This window comes from Dipteris shenzhenensis, chromosome 16 (assembly GCF_047967505.1).
Source record: "Dipteris shenzhenensis isolate YYH24624 ecotype China chromosome 16, Dip_SZ_1.0, whole genome shotgun sequence".
In the NCBI taxonomy this organism is placed as follows: domain Eukaryota; kingdom Viridiplantae; phylum Streptophyta; class Polypodiopsida; order Gleicheniales; family Dipteridaceae; genus Dipteris; species Dipteris shenzhenensis.
The window spans coordinates 52,226,900-52,246,855 of NC_141611.1; the positions used below are offsets into that span (position 1 = coordinate 52,226,900).

General features: G+C 44.4%; 1 protein-coding gene across 2 annotated transcripts in view; it reads left to right on the forward strand.

The window, feature by feature from the left end:
• The window catches only part of DEG2 (DEGP protease 2), a 133,016-nt gene that overhangs the window by 104,236 nt on the left and 8,824 nt on the right, over positions 1-19,956 (forward strand). For both annotated transcript variants that reach the window (XM_087386989.1, XM_087386990.1), the window contains exons 15-16: positions 14,211-14,298; positions 14,543-14,628. In XM_087386989.1, coding sequence (XP_087243115.1) covers positions 14,211-14,298; positions 14,543-14,628 — 174 coding nt within the window. The remainder of the gene's footprint in view (positions 1-14,210; positions 14,299-14,542; positions 14,629-19,956) is intronic.

Below are 19,956 nucleotides of genomic sequence, written 5' to 3' on the forward strand. Positions count from 1 at the left end.
ACTTCAAAAACAATTGGTGTGAAATGCAAGCTTCTCTTTTGTAAATACACTTCATTTCTTAAAGTTATGTCTTTCTTATAACTTTTGCTTGCATTGCACTTGCCCATTTTGCATGAACTTGCATTGCCTTTTGGAGAGTTATACATGGTCAATGGCAATGTAAATCATTAACGTTAATGATGTGTTAAGGAAACTCATACAACACTATAAATAGACGAGGATAAATTGCGCTCCACTTGTGCAAATAGGTGATTAGATTAAATCGGTAAATCCTCAACTCCAAGATTTTGCTAATGCTTGGAAATGGAGCTTTTGGATGCTAGATCCCTCCTAATAATAAGTTTTGGACAGTACATCCCACCTAGTGTTAGTTAAGAGAAATGTCTACACATGGCTCTTGTTGGAGAATATTATGTTAGATAGCTTCCAAACCACTGTCTTAGGTGAAATGTCTTATGGAGCCTTGCACTATGATTTCATAGTTGTTCATCAATACACCAATCCAATCTGGATTGGATGGGCTTTCAACGTAGTTTGATGTGCTCGTTGGTGGTTCATGTGGTCCATTGTAATGCAAAGGGTTTGTGTTCTCTTTCTTTGTCTTTCTCAATATATTATATGATATGATTGTATTTAACTCCACTTGAGACCCTTCAGGATATATGGGTATAAAAAATTTGGACCATTTCTTGATTTGTGCATGTCATCTACAGAGAGAGTAGTTGTGGGTACATGGTTTAAGCAGACAAGTAGATCTCTTCTTTATCGGCTTTACTTTTATGAGATGAAGAGTGCAATAACATTGTGAAAGTCTGTACTGAACCCTAACCCATTTGAATAGAAATTTGTACTCATATTTGTGATATTTTCATTTCATGTTCACCAAACTCATTTGAAGAGGACTTTGTACTCATATTTCTGATATTTCATTCATGTTCGCCTTTTAATTTGAGGCATTATGGCTATTAGATAGTTTTGTCCGAGGCCATGGGATAGACTGGACCTTCTATTCTTTGCTAACTTGTCCAAGACCCGAGGTAGCTTTAATGCCACAAGGTAGGAAGGTGGAACTTTGGAGAAATATACTATGTGGAGTTGGATGACAATAGGCAAGTTATGTATGATGGTACTACGTGAGGCTTGTGGTTCTGGACGTTTTGAGAAAGAAAGAAAGAAAGTCATATTAACGTCCGCGGGAGCCCTCTTGGGCCTATGGGACAAAATGCAAATTGTCAAAATGACTTACAGCATCTGGATAAACTAGAGAACCAACAAGTTGGCATCTCATCTCTAAGTTATTATAGTCAAATGCTGCATAGCCCCACGCTTGGACAAGGAGTCTTATCCATGGGTTGTAGTATCCCATTCATTTTTGTGGTCAGCCTTAATTCTATGCCCCCAGACTAAGACTTCTATTTGTAAGCCCTGGACATTTTGCTCAACATTAGGTCATAATAAGAACATATTGACTCCTTTGGCATAATCACTTTTGATTCACTTCCTCGGCCTCGAGCTATGTGGTGACTCAAGGAATTTGTGTGTTAGGTAGAAGCGCACTACTATCGTGTTTCCTTAAGTAGCTATGAAGGGCAGGTGAGATGCTACACATGTAGAAAGGAGAGCAAACAGGTTGGTAGAATGGGCTAGAAACATGGTGTGAGGGAGAGAGAGAGAGGCTAGGGAGTGAAGAAGGGATACTCAAATGAAGACATAATGAAGGCTTTCATTCATTCATCGATAAGTGATGAAGGACAAGCATATGGGATTAGTCCCATAGTGACACATGGCACTCACACATGACTCACACACATGAACTAGTACTAGAACTCCTAGTACTACACACCAACACATCACATCACCACACACTCTTTGGCTATGATATCTCCAACGTCCCCCTTTAGTGCAAAGAGTTTGAGACCCAACATGCAAGAGTAGACCGATCCCCCCTTCACCACAATACTGCAAAGAGCAAGTCCAACTATCCAACACCTCCCGTGTGATAGTGACTTCTCAGTCAGTGTTACACCATTTCTCTAACTCCTCTCTTACTAGATCACGGGAGAAGCACCAAGTATATCCACCCAGCCAATTCTGACAAGGCTACCCAGCTTGGGAGAGAGAGAGAGAGAGCTGTATCAAAAAAACCACGTAAAAAAATCCAATTCTTCACTTCTCTCACTAGCCTTGACAGACCCCAATTCCCTAGATAGATCTAGATGCCACATGTCATCCATATAGGGCCTTTCTAATGCAACATTTCACCCCTCTCTTGGGATGCATTTAATTCCTTGCCCCTAGGCACATTCTTTGCACTAGGCCCCTGGTCTCAGACCTATCTAGTCTGGTGCTATCAGCCCTCACCTAGGACCTTGACATTGATCCCTCCCGATCATTTACATAAAGCGCAAACACATATATTACAAAGATAGATCCTATAAGGGAAATGTCGACTGATTCTTCCGAGGTCATGCTACCTCGGCTAGAGCGTAACATTCCTTCCCTCTTCAGACATCAGCGTCCTCGATGATAAAGTCTGGGAACACTCTCCGCAACTGATATACGGATTCCCAGGTAGCTTCGGATAGAGGTTGACCATGCCATGCAACCAACACCGTGGGTATCTTCCGATTTCGTATTTGCATTGTTCCTCGGTCCAGGATTCCTGTTGGTTTGCGCCTTGCAATATCCTCTATCTCCTGAAACAAAACCACACCTTCGATTAGTGAGTCACCAGTATGTAAAAATTTCTTTAAACGTGAAACATGAAAAACCGGGTGCACCTTACACCCCTGTGGCAATTCTAATTTATAGGCTACACTGCCTATTCTTTTTAGAATTAACCACGGCCCACAGTATCGAGGTGATAACTTAGCACACTCTCCTGAAGTCAACGACTTCGAGTGCGAAGGAATTCTGAGAAAAACTTTTTCTCCTTCTTCAAATACTCTTATAGACCGATTTTCATCCGCATACACCTTGGCTCTATCCATAGCCTGGCGGATGTTAGCTCTCGCAAGTGCTAGCATCTCCCGCATCTGAACTACAAAGTTCGCGGCACTAGGCACTTTCTGAGGTACTCCAACTATAGTCGGATTGGCTGGTCTATAACCATAGTTCAGTTCAAACGGACTGAACCCAGTAGATGAATGTTTCCTATCATTGTAGGCAAACTCCAACAATGGCAACCACTTGTCCCATGTATGTTGCCTCAATGACACATATGCTCTCAGCATATCCTCTAAAGTCTGGTTGACTCTCTCCGTCTGACCATCCGTCTCAGGATGATCCCCACTACTCATTCCCAACTCAGTCCTTAGTGTCTCAAATACCGCTGTCCAAAAGTGACCGGTAAACCTGACATCTCGGTCTGACACTATGGATCTAGGCAATCCATGCAGACGAAATATATGTCTAATAAACAACTCCGCTACTTGCGGGGCACTAATAGACTCTCTAGTCGGAATGAAGTGAGCCATCTTGGTTAGACGATCAACCACCACAAGGATAGAATTATACCCTCCTTGTGTTGCAGGTAGCCCTACAATAAAATCCATGGAAATGCTCTCCCACTTACTTAGTGGTATTTCCAAGGGCTGTAAAAGTCCGGGTGGCTTCACCCGCTCGGCCTTACTTACTTGACACGAGAAACACCGTGTCACATATTCATGAATATGCTTTTTCATCTTTGGCCAAAAGAAATCTCGCTTCACGAGATCATATGTCTTCTCGACCCCTGGATGTCCCGCACACGGGCTATCATGGCATTGTCGAATGACTCTCTGCCTGAGATCATTCTGACCAGGTACTACAACCTTGCCATTTCTAACTAGCATACCATCCCTTATGGTATATCTTGCATAAGTTTGGCCTTTTCTGGATGCCAGGTCATCCTTTTCACTTTCCCCGGGTTTTAACATATGAGCTTTAGGCCACAAGCTCTGGACAAACTCGTCCACCTTCTGAGTTTCTCTAATCTCGGTCATTAGAGCACTCTCTAATACCGTGAAACTCAGGTTGTGCATAATGCGAGACAACGCATCAGCTACCTTATTGTCTTTTCCTCTTCGGTACCGAATCGTTAGATTAAACTCCTGCATGAGCTCTGCCCACCTAGCTTGGCGGCCCCTCAAGTCAGGCTGTTTACAGAAATGTTTCAGAGTATCATGATCCACATCCACATAAAACTCTGAACCATACAGATAATGCCTCCATGTTTTCAAAGCATGGATAACTGCATACAACTCCAATTCATGAGTTGGCCAATTCCTTTGAGAGGGAGAAAGCTTCTTGCTTTCAAAGGCTACTGGCCTTCCCTCTTGAAGGAGAACTGCTCCTACCGCAATGCCACTTGCATCGGTTTCTAGGAACAATGGTTTCTGGGGATCAACTATTTTTAACACCGGTCCAGTGACCACAGCTTGTTTTATGGTGTTAAAACTTTCCTGTTGATTCTGTCCCCAAACAAAAGGTACTTTATCTGAGGTCAGATCAGTCAATGGCGATACTATTCCGGAATATCCTTTGATATGCCTTCTATAAAACTGGACAAATCCCAAGAATGATCGCAACGCGGTCAGACTCTGAGGGATTGGCCAAGTCAGTATCGCAGCCACTTTCTTCGGATCCATCTCTACCCCCTGTGGAGTAATTATGAATCCTAAATACTCAAGCCTAACCATACACAGTATAGTTTTCTTTTTATTCACGTAAAGACTGGCTTTCCTCAAAGTACTGAACACTACTCTTAAGTGTTCACGATGCTCAGTAACACTTTTACTGAATATCAGGATATCGTCAATAAAATGTACTACGAACTTTCCGATATACGGACGTAGTAAATCGTTCATAAGCATGACGAAGGTCGCTGGAGCATTGGTAAGTCCGAAGGGCATTACCAAAAACTCATAATGACCAAACCTGCTTCTAAAAGCGGTTTTATGCACATCCTCGGCTCTAATCCGGATCTGATGATAGCCGCACTTAAGATCTATCTTGCTGAAAATCACGGCTCCATGTAATGCATCTAGCAAATCATCAATCCGAGCCATCGGATACCTGTGCTTAACAGTGATATTATTCAATGCTCTGTAATCTATACAGAGGCGAAACGTATCATCCTTTTTCCTCTTTAATATCACTGGTGAAGCAAAAGGTGAGAAACTTGGTTGAATCTGCCCCAACTTGAGGTATTCTTCCAATTGCCTACGCACCTCCGCTTCTTCAGTAAAACTCATTCTATAGGGAGGTCTATTTACAGGTTCTGCCCCCGGGATTAGTTCAATCTTATGCTGAACTTTCCGCTCTGGAGGTAACCCATAAGGTAGTTCATCCCTAAAACATTCAGAGAACTCCTCTGTTATAAGATTAGCCAGCTTGGCCATCTCACCACTTTGCGTAACATCAGTGCTAGCCGACGACTCATCCACCGACTCTACCGATGCGGTGCAAAGGTACAAAGATTCCACTTGAGCCTTTCTGATTTCCATCACGGAAACCAACGGTCCCTGAGGTATATCTTTTTCACCTCGCAAGACATAAAGCACATCATTCATCTTGAATTGATATATGTGCTTTTTCCAATCAATGGCTGGATTCTTACTAGAATGCCACGCCATTCCCAGGGCTATATCTGCATGAGCAAGCTTGGTCATTTCAAAATCAAGCTTCTCAGCATAGTCCTGAATCCGAAGCTCCAACTGGGTAACCCTTTGGTCCCATACTTCAGTTGAACTTCCATCTGCCATCCTGACTGTATACGCATAGTCAGATGGACTTGTCTTTAATTTCAGCCTCTTCACGAGCTTGGAGTTAATCACATTGTGAGTTGACGCGGAGTCAAACAACACAATGACATCATGACTGGCCACTTGCCCTTTCATTTTAATTAACTCCGTATCATTGAAGGCTGTATACCCCGTTGCTGCGGGCTTAGATAGGATGTTATCAGGTGCACTCGTCACTAACTTAGCAACAGACACACATAACAAATAAGGTACTAACCTCTGAGAAGATCCCGCTAGCTGAATCTGCATCTCTTCCGCTCTGGGACTTCCCTGCATCTCCACGTCGCACTCTGAGATCACCATCTCAGCCATCCGACGATCTTTGTTACGTGGACAATCCTTCCACTGATGAGGTTGAAGGCAACCAAAGCATAAGCCTTCCCTCCTCGCTTTTTCCCTTTGTTCTGGGTTCAAGGGAGACTTAGACCAAGCCCGGGCTGCCATTGGAGTTACTTTTCTCTTCACTCCAATGGTGGTACTTGGTTTGGGAGTTTCAGCCGGCCTCGCCTGCTTGGCTTGACCACTCGGCTGCGAACCACTCCCTTTACTAGTCCACTTCTTCTTAAACCCAGATTTCTTCGGATACCCATACTGGGTTCCGACCTGTGCAAACCCACTTGGCTTGCTGCCCTTGGCATCCTCGTAGTTCAGGGCTATAGCTATTGCATCATCAAGCGTGTTCGCGTACTTAGCCCGAACTTCCATTTTTATTCGGTCATTCAATCCAAATATGAAATCTTTCACTTGGATTGATTGAGGCAGGGGTTCGTCAACCTTCATTACACTCTCTCGAAACTTATCAGTGTATTCTGCCACTGATAAATTTCTCTGACGCAGGTTCCTATATTGATCCCAAGCTCGGGATGCCTCGTCAGGAGGTAAGAAGTGTTTCCTGAACTCTCTTTTAAACCCCTCCCAGGTAGTGGATGCTATGCCATCCTTTTGTTGTTTAATCCACCACCTATCCGCTGCCTCATTAAACATATGGGTGGCCTCGCGGATCTTTTTGATGTCATTTCTGATCTCACAAATGGCGAACGCCTCGTCCCATTTGTGTAACCAGGTCTCAATGACATCGGAGCTACGGTCGTTCATCCGACCAGAATACTTTTCCGGTCTGTAATTGGCAATAATTGGCACTTTAGCCTTCCTAGGCTCGACCGTATGGACACTAGACTCCGGTTCCATTGGAGCCTTTCCCTTCTCCTCTCGAGAAGGTCTGGCAGACATACTATGTATCGCTCTCCTAAGCTCGGACTGCCCTGCATTGGCTTGTAATTGCTGCGCTAACAACTGTTGCAAGGCATCTTCCAGCAATGCAATTCTGCCAGATAAAGTGTGAGCTACTGGGCGCGATCCCTGCTGGGTCGGCCGGACTCCTGATTCACCAGGGTCCCTCCTGGAAGCTCCTTCTTCTGCTTCCATTTGTTCAGTAGGTGTTTTGTTTAGGGGGTTTTTTTTTTTTAACACCCTTAGAACACAATAATCACAAACTGACGCTCTGAACACAATTCCCTATACTAGGGAATTCCTGCAATCCCAAATTCGCACTAACTAAATAGCGCTTTTCCCTATACTAGGGAAATCCCTGCAAACTACTCCGACTAAAGCATAACCTGTTCAAGCATAATTTATTCTTGCTGTAGCATCATCAACTGCGACCTCTGAGACCAAGAAAATCTAACTGCTCCCGACAAAACAGGAATAACGAAAATCAAAAGGAAAATAGATAGAGTGCTCCCTGGACTTCGGATCCCACAGCTTGCAGTCTGCATGTACGGCCTGCTCTCATCCGTACTCTGACATCTACCAGCGACCACCGTTCGAACGCTGTTCACCTCATCGCCAGCACGTCAGCGACGAAACACACCTCCACGCCACCAACTTGTGCATCGGCCGTTCTCGTCAAGTCCCCCGAACGACGTGCATAGCAAATCTTTCACCAGCTCACGCGATCCTCAAACGGATCCCTGCTCACGCGACGGGCTACCCACTGTCAACTGATTTCCTCGTTAGACCCCCAGGTGTCCGTTATGGTTTCGCTGCAGTCGCCCTGTACTCACTGTCAAGGCACCTATAACCCTTCCCTTGAAGTAATCCAGTACCCCGCTAATTCGTAGGTCCCCGCGTTCTTACGCTACGTTGTTCTGCGCCACCTACGAACTAATTTCGTCGAATCGCTCCAACAGCTCGTTCGTCGATTCTTTCACTCCTTCCAACCTTCCGCTCTGATACCAAAATGTTACACCATTTCTCTAACTCCTCTCTTACTAGATCACGGGAGAAGCACCAAGTATATCCACCCAGCCAATTCTGACAAGGCTACCCAGCTTGGGAGAGAGAGAGAGAGAGCTGTATCAAAAAAACCACGTAAAAAAATCCAATTCTTCACTTCTCTCACTAGCCTTGACAGACCCCAATTCCCTAGATAGATCTAGATGCCACATGTCATCCATATAGGGCCTTTCTAATGCAACATTTCACCCCTCTCTTGGGATGCATTTAATTCCTTGCCCCTAGGCACATTCTTTGCACTAGGCCCCTGGTCTCAGACCTATCTAGTCTGGTGCTATCAGCCCTCACCTAGGACCTTGACATTGATCCCTCCCGATCATTTACATAAAGCGCAAACACATATATTACAAAGATAGATCCTATAAGGGAAATGTCGACTGATTCTTCCGAGGTCATGCTACCTCGGCTAGAGCGTAACAGTCAGCTTGCAATCGGCAAGGGCAAACTGTCACTCATCACCCCCCTTTACTCTAAACCGAGTGGTCAATACCGTCACATCAAAGTAAAAGACAATACATTCATTTTTGGGGAACAACTCAGGTCAGAGTACCTCTTATTGGCTTCAAATACATTCAGTTTAGAGGGACAACTCAAGGCTAAGAACCTTTATTGACTCAACATAAACACACATAGAACTAAGCATCATCTACCTCCGTAGAGAGGAATAGACCATGCAATATAGCATACGAAGCTTCATGCTCAGGTCCAATAGATGTAGCATAAATATTCTTGAGCTTGTCTAGGTTCTCCTAAGCGGAAGTAGTGAGGTCAAGTTGATGAAGCAATTTGTTGACCAACCTCACACCAATAAGTGCCAGTGCTTTGTCATGCTTTCAACCCTAGCTAAAGGTAGAGTTGATGAGTCTTCACCACCACGAGGACGAGGCTCCATATTGTCAAACTGAGATAGCAAAGACAGCAAGCTGAAATAGATAACCAGCCAATAAAGGAGCTTATCTAGGGCTCTAAAATGACTCTGCAGCTTGAGAAATGCTTGAATAAATGTGTCCAGCTGCTGGTAGGGGCCCTCAAGGGTTCCAAAATGCAAACTCTAACGGAAAAGCAGCACGAATACTCCTCGAAATAGAGAAGTGAGTGAACCCAAGTCAAATAACTGCAAGTAGATACCCTAAAGTGCAAGAATGGACCAATAGGAGAGCATTTGTGGGCGAGATGAGTGCTCAAGGTGTTGTAGCAGGTTTGAAATCCTTAAGAATGGAGCTGGAGGGGCGCCAAATGCAATGAGATAGCTTGAAATTTGTGAAGTGCTTCTGCAAACCAGCTCTAAACTATACCAAGACGCTGTAGTAGAGGTATGGGTGGACCAAAATGCACCAGTAGATCACCAGGCCAAGAATTGGCAATTCTTGATGATGTTGAAGGTGCTTCTGCAGCAGCAACCCAGAGCAACTCGGATTCAAGTAACTGCTCCAAAACAGGTTGAAAGGTCCTCCAAGGCTCGAAAATATGCAACCAACGCACGTGGATGGGCTGTTCTGCTGCAGTGGCCTGGAAACCCTAAAAACAGGGATGAAAATGCTCTGAAATGGCACAAATTTCCACACGTGCTGCTCCTAACGTGCTCGAACAGAGGCAGCTATGAAGGGCAGGCAATGGAGAGGCTACGCGTGCAGAAAGGAGAGCAAACAGGCTGGCAGAATGGGCTAGAAACATGGTGTGAGGGAGAGAGAGAGGCTAGGGAGTGAAGAAGTGATTCTCAAATGAAGACATAATGAAGGCTTTCATTCATTCATCATGTATGACATGATAAGTGAAGGACAAGCCTTATATAGGCTACTCACTCACACATTAGCAGCATGTACTAGAACTCCTAGTACTACACACCAACACATCACATCACCACACACTCTTTGGCTATGATATCTCCACCAACACCCCCTAGGTTATATAGAAAGAAGCACTAAACAGTATGAAAGCATTATCCAAGCTAGTGGATTGAGAGCCCTTTCTAGCAAAGGCATATTGCGCATGTGGCCAGACTAAACTCGTGCTATGAATAGTGAGTCCATGCTAACGAAGGTCCAATTGGCATGATGGATATTGTGGCCGACTACTAGTTGAGGACTGGTGACTCATTGAGAGCCACATTGCATTGTGGGATTCAGGGAGAAGTGGGGTCTGAAGGGATACGAGTAGAGGGTGGTTATGGGTACAAAGATGGAGAAGGAGGTGTACGATGACTCAATCATGGTATGATGGGGTACATCAGCAAGCTAAGGGCCAATGCGCACTTGAATTTTTGGTGACTAGGATGATGGTTGCAATGAAGGCTGCCATGGAAGATGTGGGTAAATTTAAATGATGGTAGATGGAGAAGGTGTAGAGTGGGGCATGGAGTCGACCCGAGATCTGTGTGCAAATAAGACTAGAGCGGGGGAAGAAATAATGATAGAAAAGAGCTTGCTCATATTGGATGGTGAGATGCTTAAGACTTAAATGAGATGGCCCTAAGGGTAGAAGTATTACAATAGGTGTATCAAGGCTTGCTTGCGAGCCTCCATTTGAGGCAAACTTAGTGCATGTCATAGGATAAGCCTTTTGTGGGATACCATTTAATAGTCATTATTCTGGACTAATGACTTGCAATTACAAAAGTCATTGCAATTGCAACGCTTTGAAAATGAACACCCAACTTGCAAGAATTGCCAGTTTTACTGCATATCACTTTTAGGGAATGTCAGCCATTCTTCTTGCACGCCTACAAGGTTGGTCAAGTCAGTGTTAGAAATTTCATCTCTAAGGCAGTGGACAATGTAATAAGGGTTAGGGGCCATTTTTTCCATTTTAAGATTTTCTTGCCTAACCGCAATCAGTGGTTGAGTTAGTCACCACATGTGTGTTAACCCTAGTTAGGGTTCAATCTCGGGTTTTATCTCAATCACTACCCAGTGTATTATGACTACCCTAGTATACTCAATCATCGTTGTTGTTGAGTTCTCAATACAGCTTGCTCCCGCTTCATGTTCTCTTTAACCCTTGCTCCATTTCCAACATTGGTATGAGATCAGGTAACCCTTCATTCCCATACCTCCCCAGCCCTCAAGAGGCCATTATGTCACAAACAGCATTGAGCTTCATTGCAGAAAACCTCAGCCTCCTCCTCATTTTTGGTGGCAGGCTGCTTTTTCAAGCTGTTTAGGGCAGTGCAGTTGCATATCCAGCTGTTTCCAGCATAGGCAACCGGCCTACCTCAAAAATCGTCATTTTTCAAACTTGGTTTGGATCTGGGCGACCTATTTTTTTGGGTTTTCAGTGCTTCGACTGTGGTAGCACTCAGTTCGAGGCCAAAACTCAGACTTTGGAGCTGTCCAAGTGGATTTCATCTACATTCCACCTACTTTCTGGAGGCCTACTGGAGCTGTTTTTCAACAAGTCAAGTGGTTTTTTGTTTTTTTTGGAGCTGCTGTACCTGTTTTTTCAACAATAGCATTGTCTTTGAAAGTGAGCAATTAGTTGGTTGTGCATTGTGTTCACAAAATGTGAATTTGTCAAAGCTTGTTATTTGTACACTGTTTGAGATGGCCCAGAATGCAGGAGATGTTTTTGGTGAACTTGCCTAGGAGGATAATTTGGATGGCACCAACCCCTCTCTATGGGGCATGTGTTAAAAATCTTTTGGTTTGCCAAGGGACTTTGGGACTTTGTCTGAAGTCATAGGCAATGAACTCCATCCCACTCCTATTGCCCTAAGCACTCCTCCATAGCAAGGGGGTGGTCGTGGCTCCGGACATGGGCAATAGGCTGCATCCAAGTAGAAGAATCTGTTGTTATCATTCCAGAGCATAGCAAATGGGATGCACGCAATGCATAGGCCTTTTCTTTGACTGCACTATGAGTGAAGAGGTTAGTTATAGCTCACATTTGGCTCTATCGGAACTTGAAGAGTGCTTGAGACAATTTAGAAGCAATGTATCAGGCCCGTAATGAGGCAAGAGTCTCATTGTTGAAAGAGATCTTGATTTGATATGGATGCATAAAGGAGATTTGATGGCAGATCCTCCAGATTTTCACGGGCTACCGGGGGGCCATCGGACACCGCAAGACCTGTGGTGCTTTACTAGCCACTGGACCCTATCTCCGAGTATCCGATTTCAGGGTGGGCAGGCTATTAAAAAGAAAAGCGAACTCTTCCCGAGGCCCCTGCAGCGTCTCCGGATTCGGTCAAGTTTGTGTCCACCACCATGTACCGAGTTCAGGAATAGTGACCCAATTCCCTATCAATGCGCGGTGCACAGTGCACCCTTGACACAGGGCTGTCATGTCACGAAGATTCAGGACCTGCGTGAACAACTTCTGAACATTGATGAAGTCATACCAAATACACAACTGGCCTCTAATACATGAGCTCCCTACTACTGGAGTCTTATCTTTCATTTCATACATCAACTCAATTTCTCTGTGAGGGGAAATCCAGCCCCGAAACGTAGACCTAAAGAAGACTGGACAATAGAATATTGATGCTAGTCTTTTGTGACAAAAATCTGCAGCTAGAAATGAGAGTGAAGGCTAGACAATTGGACGTTTCTGAGTTTAGGGCTGGTCTGATCAGGTTAGATGACATCTCCAAGATTGTCTTTTGATACCCTAGTACTTCAGATATGAGCGAATTTATTTAATGTCTCAAAGAGGTGGTGCGATTCCTTAGCTGTGAGGGCATGGAATTTTTGTGTCTCTACAATCTGTTGATGTGCCTTGTATTGTAGAAGTATGTGATCTATTCTTCTAATTCATCATTGGGATTAACTTGTGTGTCCTTTCTTCTCTTGGGGGGCGTGTTAGTTGTCTCTCTGCCACGTCCCCCTCCGCCACCACAGCATGAGACAGCCCAACAAACACAGATCCGAGACATCTTTACGAGCCACCACAGTGCTGGGTTTCGGATTCTGAGTTCCACAGCTCCAGCTCTCAGCCTACCTCAGATAGCATATTGAGCTGTTGAGCTCTTTATTTTTCTTGAGCTATTGAGCTCTTTATTTGAGCATAGTACTTAGCAAGGGTCTTAGCACGCCCTTTGCTCCAGCTCATTGTGGCTTGTATGGGTTTCCCCTTTTGGTGTACTTTGCACTTTGTCCCATAGGTTCCGCAAGGCCTTTTGTGGCGGATGTTAATATATCTTTCTTTCTTTTCTTTCTCTCTAATACCTGGCATGGTAGAAGCATGTGCTCCTCTTGGGGGGGGCGTGGAAGTCGTCTCTCTAATATACCTAGCAAGGTAGAAGTGCGTGCTCCTCATCTTCTGTTTTATTTGTTGGCATATATTGCAAGTCTTTTCTTTTCTTGGAGTTTTTGCTAGTTGCCCACTTCTACTTCGAGGCCATGTGAGCTGGTCCACATATTATTTGTGAGGTGTTGATTAAGACGTGATTTTTCTCTTTGAGTTCATCTCATACCCCATACACCAACATGGAGTTGATCTTTCATTTTTGAGATGCCATCATTTGTCTCGTACCCAATATACCCACATGGAGTTGATTTGTCTTTTTAGAAATGCCATCTTTTCTCTCGGCTCATGTCATATTCGATTTAACATTTTCTGCAAAAAGATAACACACCTGCTTAAGCCAACAAAATGGGGATGGCATTTGTACCTTGATGGCTAGCTCCTCTATGAGATTTTTCCCCTTTGCCTCCATTCTGTTTCTTAATTCCAGTCCTGCACTCCACTCTTCACATTCTTACAGTATCGATGTTTGTATTGGCATGGTGTGTAACTCCTTTCTCATTGTCCAATCCCACAGATGTGATTTTCTACATTTGTTTGGAAGCTGAAAAATACATTTTGTCCCTGCAAGTACTCTTTTTTTCCACACCTGCATGCCATTTGTAGTTCTCCTCCTTACCATTGTTTGTGAGTATTTTAAAAGCAAACAATGAGTGAGTGTTATCGTATCACATTGTGTTGAGAAGACATTGGATGCACGTGTGGAAGGCAACGATTGAGTGTATTTATGTTGGGTAGTGTATAAGGCACATGATGAGGGAAGGGTGAACATGTTCTCGTCTGAAGCTGAAAGGTAACAGGTTATTTGTTCAAGTGCAATTGCTTACCCATTTTCATCCAAATCTTTCACCTCACTGAGTCATGGATGTAACCTGATAGCTTTCTCTTCAGATTCACAGGTGATCAAGCTGTGCTTGGGATTCTTAGAGATGGGAATGAAATTGAGGTTACAACTACTGTCAAGCCAAAAGTCCCCTTGGTAAGGGGTTTCTATTGTGTTGTTTGAACTTTGAAAATAAGTGACGTACCTGATTCAACATAATTTCCTCAAATCACTGCTATTGAGCCTTGAAATGGATAGATTGTAAATGCGGTTTGCATATTCCTGAAATTCTGTTAAGGCATACTAGATAATGCCCATCTGGAGAGCATTTTCCATCGTTAGATATTAGGATTCCTTGTATGATTTGGTAATTTTGTTTTTACTTCTGGATTGCATGCAGGTGCCAATTCATATCAAGGGCAGGCAGCCATCGTATTTCATAGTTGCAGGATTGATTTTTATACCAGTGACTGAGCCTTTGCTACAGTATGTGCCATAGAAAGTTGGCTGACGGCTGCTTTCTTGCATTTCTTTTTATTTGATTCTTAAAAGCTTTGATTGGTCTTTTCTTTTCTCAGAATTTTTGTGTTGTGTTTTTAACATGCAAACATAGCACCTTCTGCGAAATAGAGTTTGGATTTGATGATTCATCTTTAACTTTGTCATAGGTTTCCGGTTCTAACTTGCCATGATGGAGGTTTATTGCTTTAGAAGGGCTGTAGAAATTCCTGACAGGTTCCATTTCTTGCAAGAAGTGTGTTTGTTGTTTTTGTTCTTTTTTCTTTTGGTTTTTTTGTTTTCTAAAACCATAGAGAGCCAGGGTTTTGCATCTTTAATTCAAATTCCATTATTACATAAACGGAGGGCAAGCTGCCCTTAGTTTAGTTCTCTCAAGTCATCTGTTTCTGCACCATCTTGCTTTTATGTATACATAGCGAGCAAGGGTTATAAACAAACACACGTATACATAGCCAGCAAGGGTTCTAAACAAACACATGAATGATCTCCAGTTCCTTGATAAATCTTTCTTGAAAGTGCGGCTCATTTTTGATAGTCTACTCGACACTAAGCTCCTATTTCACGAAAGGTGTGGATATAGCGAACCACAGGCTGGCTGTACAAGCAGTTTTTCGTAGGTTAGCGTGGATTTGACGGCCCAATTTTCAGGATCTTCATCTCTACTCCCTTGGACAGGAGATCGTGATCAAGACAAAGTGACCAGGAGGGTTCCTTTCTTTATCTCAATATCAGTTTGTTTGTGTTATAAAATTTCTAAGTTCCTTTTGCTGCAGTTTTTTTCTGGTTATTGGGGGTTGCAAGAATCCCCTAGCGTAGGGAAAGTATTGGTGGTTTGCAGCTTTCAGCTTTGCAGTTTGACATAGGCATGCATAGCTTTGTTTTGGGTATGTGGATTTACAATTTCTACTTGGTGCTTCGGATTTAAAATTGTAAATACAGTTTCAGGCAGCGTGGTTTTATTTGAATCTTTCTCGTGATCATCTGAGACGCTGACAACATTACTAACCATTATGCATGCCGGATTAAAGGCCACCAAAAATGCACCGAACCACTTATCAATAGCATGATGCATCAATCGCTTAATGTAGTCCGTGTCCTTGTTGATCGCCCCAGACACCCACTTCGATACCATTCTCATCAACTTGACTAGATCTTGCAACACAACCACCTTCCTCCCATCCTTTTCAAATTGCCCTTGTCCCATTCCAAACGCCATTACTTTGCTTGGCCCAAAATCTACCTTGAAGTCGCGCTCGCTCCTAGGTTTGCTCCGATTTGTGCAAGGTGCCAGGTCCCAAACTTAGTCTCTTGAACCAGCACCCTACTTCGGTCCAACCTAGAGACCAAGTATCTTCCCTTAACTGCCTTTTTCATCTGATACCACTTCCCTTAAGCATAACATTTTCTTTTGATGACCCCTTCACAAGCTCGATCACCACTACATGCATGTTATGCAGGCAAGCCCTTATCCTTCATGCACACGCTTTTCCGTGAAGGCTACCCTAGATTATCTATGCTGCTAAGGTTCACGGGTGACCCTTCACGGCACATCCGCAACGAATGTCTCCTTCAGCCCCACTTTCCAAAGGGTTAGTGACCCTACCACAGAGGGTGTCAGAGTGTTTGATTGCAACAGAGTATAGTAAGAATTCAAGAGAGCGTTCAGTCGGTTGATTCCAAGAGTAACGTTATAAACAACCAAGATAGTGGAAGAGCATTAGGTTGTTTTGATAGCGTTTTCTCACAAGAGGCTTCCGGTGGGAAATTTCAAATCTTTTCACAAGGCTGGAGTTGTCACATGAGAACGGGGATAACTCCCTTCGTCCACGAGCTCGATGAAACAGTCATGACAGCCAACAACTTAGCCATAATGTACACATCCTAGGGTTGGGAGAGGGAGGTGCTTGGACTGGAATGATACAACGTTCTTTCATTACTTTGTTAAGCTGAATGGATCTATCATCTCACTAGTGAGAGGATTGGTGGAGGCATGGAAGAAATTTGGCCATGCTCTTAATTGGAAAGGGAAATCCAGACTATGACATAAGGCTAGTCTTGCCGAGAACTTTCGAAGTAGAACTAAAGACAACTGAGGCAAATGGGTTGGATTTAAGGAAGAAAGCGTAGGTAACCAGACAAGCTTGCCAAGATGGGAGCAACTGTGGGATGCTAAGTCTGTTGGAGATTAGAAGTCCCCTCTCAGCTTAAGAGCCCCCAAATGAGGTACACACGGGAAGGATGCCTTGTTGCAGAAGAATAGCATGATTAGCTCAAAAGCTTGCTTGTCCAGTGGGTCCAAATCCCTCACTCTCTGTATACTTCCACTGTGAAGGCAGCCTGGCCAAAATTGCAGGGAGCTGTGTTGCTGGTCATATTGTCTGTGCAAAAAAGAATCCATCGTTATCTCATTGTTGCTGCCAGCCCAAATATTATTGGTGCAATAACCAGTCAGCCACCTATTTCACGTAATATCAAGGCGTACAACTGCGTCCAGCCACATTCACGCGATGTCAGAAGGGACCTCCGGGAGGCTTCTCAAGAGCACCCCCCGCACCAGTGGGGCAATAGTTGCATCAGTGCATCTTCTTTGAGGCCCCCCTCTCACAGAAGCCATTGACGAGGAGTCTATGTAGGGTTTCACAGTGTTTGTTTGGGGGACTCCGGGCCAGCCTGTGGCTCCGGGAAGAATGGAGTGCCAGACCCTTCTCTAGCATAGGGGGATTCGGGATCAAGGGGACACATGCTGGGGCAGCAGATGCATAATGTTCGGGCACAGTAAGATAGTGGTCCAGCTAGTTGTCTTGGGGCATGGAGTCTCAACTCCCCTATGAGCTAGAGGCACATGTGAGAACCCTCTATCACTTCAGAGGGGCAGGCACTGGGATACAAGAGATACATGCCACCATCCACTGACTGCTGGAGGAAGGGTTACTGCGTGGGGTCTTGTACCCTCGTGTTTTAGAATGGATGAATGTCCTACAGGGGCAGTATGGGGCCTCACAATAAGTACTCTGAATTCTAGAGCCTTTCTTGCACGCTGAGAGCCCCCTTTGAGCTGCAAGTATCCCATCCAATCAGTTATGGAGCCCCTTCCCATCTAGTTTCAATCTCGCTCTTGCTACTTTATGTGTTTTTCCCACCATCCCTTCCCTATCATGCATTCGTTAGAAGATCATGTCTGATGTATTCTCTGATTTTCCTGCTAGAAAGGAAGTCTATTAAAGTCTTCTAAAGACTGAAGGGTCTATGAGACTGAAAAAACCAGATACAATGACCTGAATGGTGGAGCCACTAAGCAAGCATCTGCACCCAAGAGAAATACAAACCTAAGAGGGATTCAGTAAGGCACCCTCAGATATGTTGGAGATATCATAGTCAAAGAGTGTGGTGATGTGATGTGTTAGTGTGTAGTACTAGGTGATCTAGTACTAGTCTATGTGAGTGAGTCTTGTGTGAGTGCCATGTGTCATCATGGGAGTTATCCCATATGCACTAGGCACTAACACATCACATCACCACACTCTTTGACTATGATATCTCCAACACCCCCTTCAGAGCAAAGAGGAGTGAGACCCAACATGCAAGAGTAGACCGATCCCCCCTCCACCGCAATACTGCAAAGAGCAAGTCCAACTATCTAACACCTCGCGTGCAATAGTGACTTCTCAATCAGCTTGTGACCGGCAAGGGCAAACCATCATTCGTCATCCCCCCTTACTCTAAACTGGGTGGCCAATACCATCAACCAAAGTGAAACACAATACAATCATTTTTGGGGGACAACCTAGGGCATAGTACCTCTTATTGACTCCAAATACATTCAATTTAGAGGGACAACTCAAGACTGAGAACCTTTATGTGATTCAACACAAACACACAGAGCATCACTAATGAACATCTATCACCTCGGAGAGGGATCGATCATGTAATATAGCAGATAGAGCTTGCTCCTCAGGTCCAGTAGATGTGGCATATATACCCTCGAGCTTGTCCAGGGTCTCCTTGGCTGAAGTAGTGAGGTCAAGATGATGAAGTTTGTTAGCCAGCCTCAAACCAACAAGTGCCAGTGCCTTCTCATTCTTGTCATCCCAAGCTGATTGTTCTTCACCATGAGGATGAGGCTCCATGTGGGCAAACTGAGGTAAGAAATTTGCAGCACCAGATGAAGAACCAGCAAGTATGGCGGCTGGTCTAGGACTCCCAACATGCAACAATAGACTCCACATGTGCAAGTGGGCAGATATAGGTGGCTGTAGGTGCTCCAAATACAAACCCTAATCAAAACACAGCAAGAATATGCTCCGAAATGCAGAACTGAACCAGAAATGGAGCCCTTGTGGTTGAGACAACAGCTCCAAATGCTGCAGTAGGTCTGAAATGAGCAAGGCGGCTCCGTAGGACAATACGAAATGATGTACCACTGTTTGAAGTGCTGCAGCAGGTGTGTAGGTGTTCCAAAGCACAACAGCAGGTCCAAAATGTATAAGACAGCTCTCTAGGACAGCTCCAAATGCTCTGAAACAGCTCTGTTGAAGGCGGCTATGCAGCAGCAGGGCTTAAGCAGGTTGAAATTGCCTTCAAAGGCCTCGAAATGCTGCCAAAAATGTTCTCGGGTGGTCGACTCTTCTGCAGCAGCCTAGGAACCCTAGGTTCGGCGATGAAGAGCTTCAAAACGTCTTCAAAGGTCCACACGTGCAGGCGTGCCTTGAACAGTGTGCCGACTAGCAAGCTAGGAGGCTGCCAAGGGAGGTAGAGCACTCAAGGAATAGAGGCGGAAATGGAGCAGGCTAGGTGGGCAGGTAGGTGTGCAAAGGACTGCAAGAGAAGGAGGCGGAACTGAGGCGGCTGCAAGAGAGAAATGAAGCTTGAGCTAGAGTGATGAATTAGGGTTAGGGCAGGGTGACATGGCAGCTATGGAAGGTGGCTCTGATACCATGTTAGAAACATGGTGAAGGGAGAGAGCGAGAGAGAGTTAGGCTGTGAGGAAATGACGCTCAAATGAAGACATGACAAAGGCTTTCATTCATTCATCAAGTGTATAATGACAAGTGAAGTACAAGCCTTTATATAGGCTACTCACACACGCTCTAGCACTAGTACTAGGTGATCTAGTACTAGTCTATGTGAGTGAGTCTTGTGTGAGTGCCATGTGTCATCATGGGACGTATCCCATATGCACTAGGTGCTAGAGTGTGTTTGAGTAGCCTATATAAAGGCTTGTACTTCACTTGTCATTATACACTTGATGAATGAATGAAAGCCGTTGTCATGTCTTCATTTGAGCATCATTTCCTC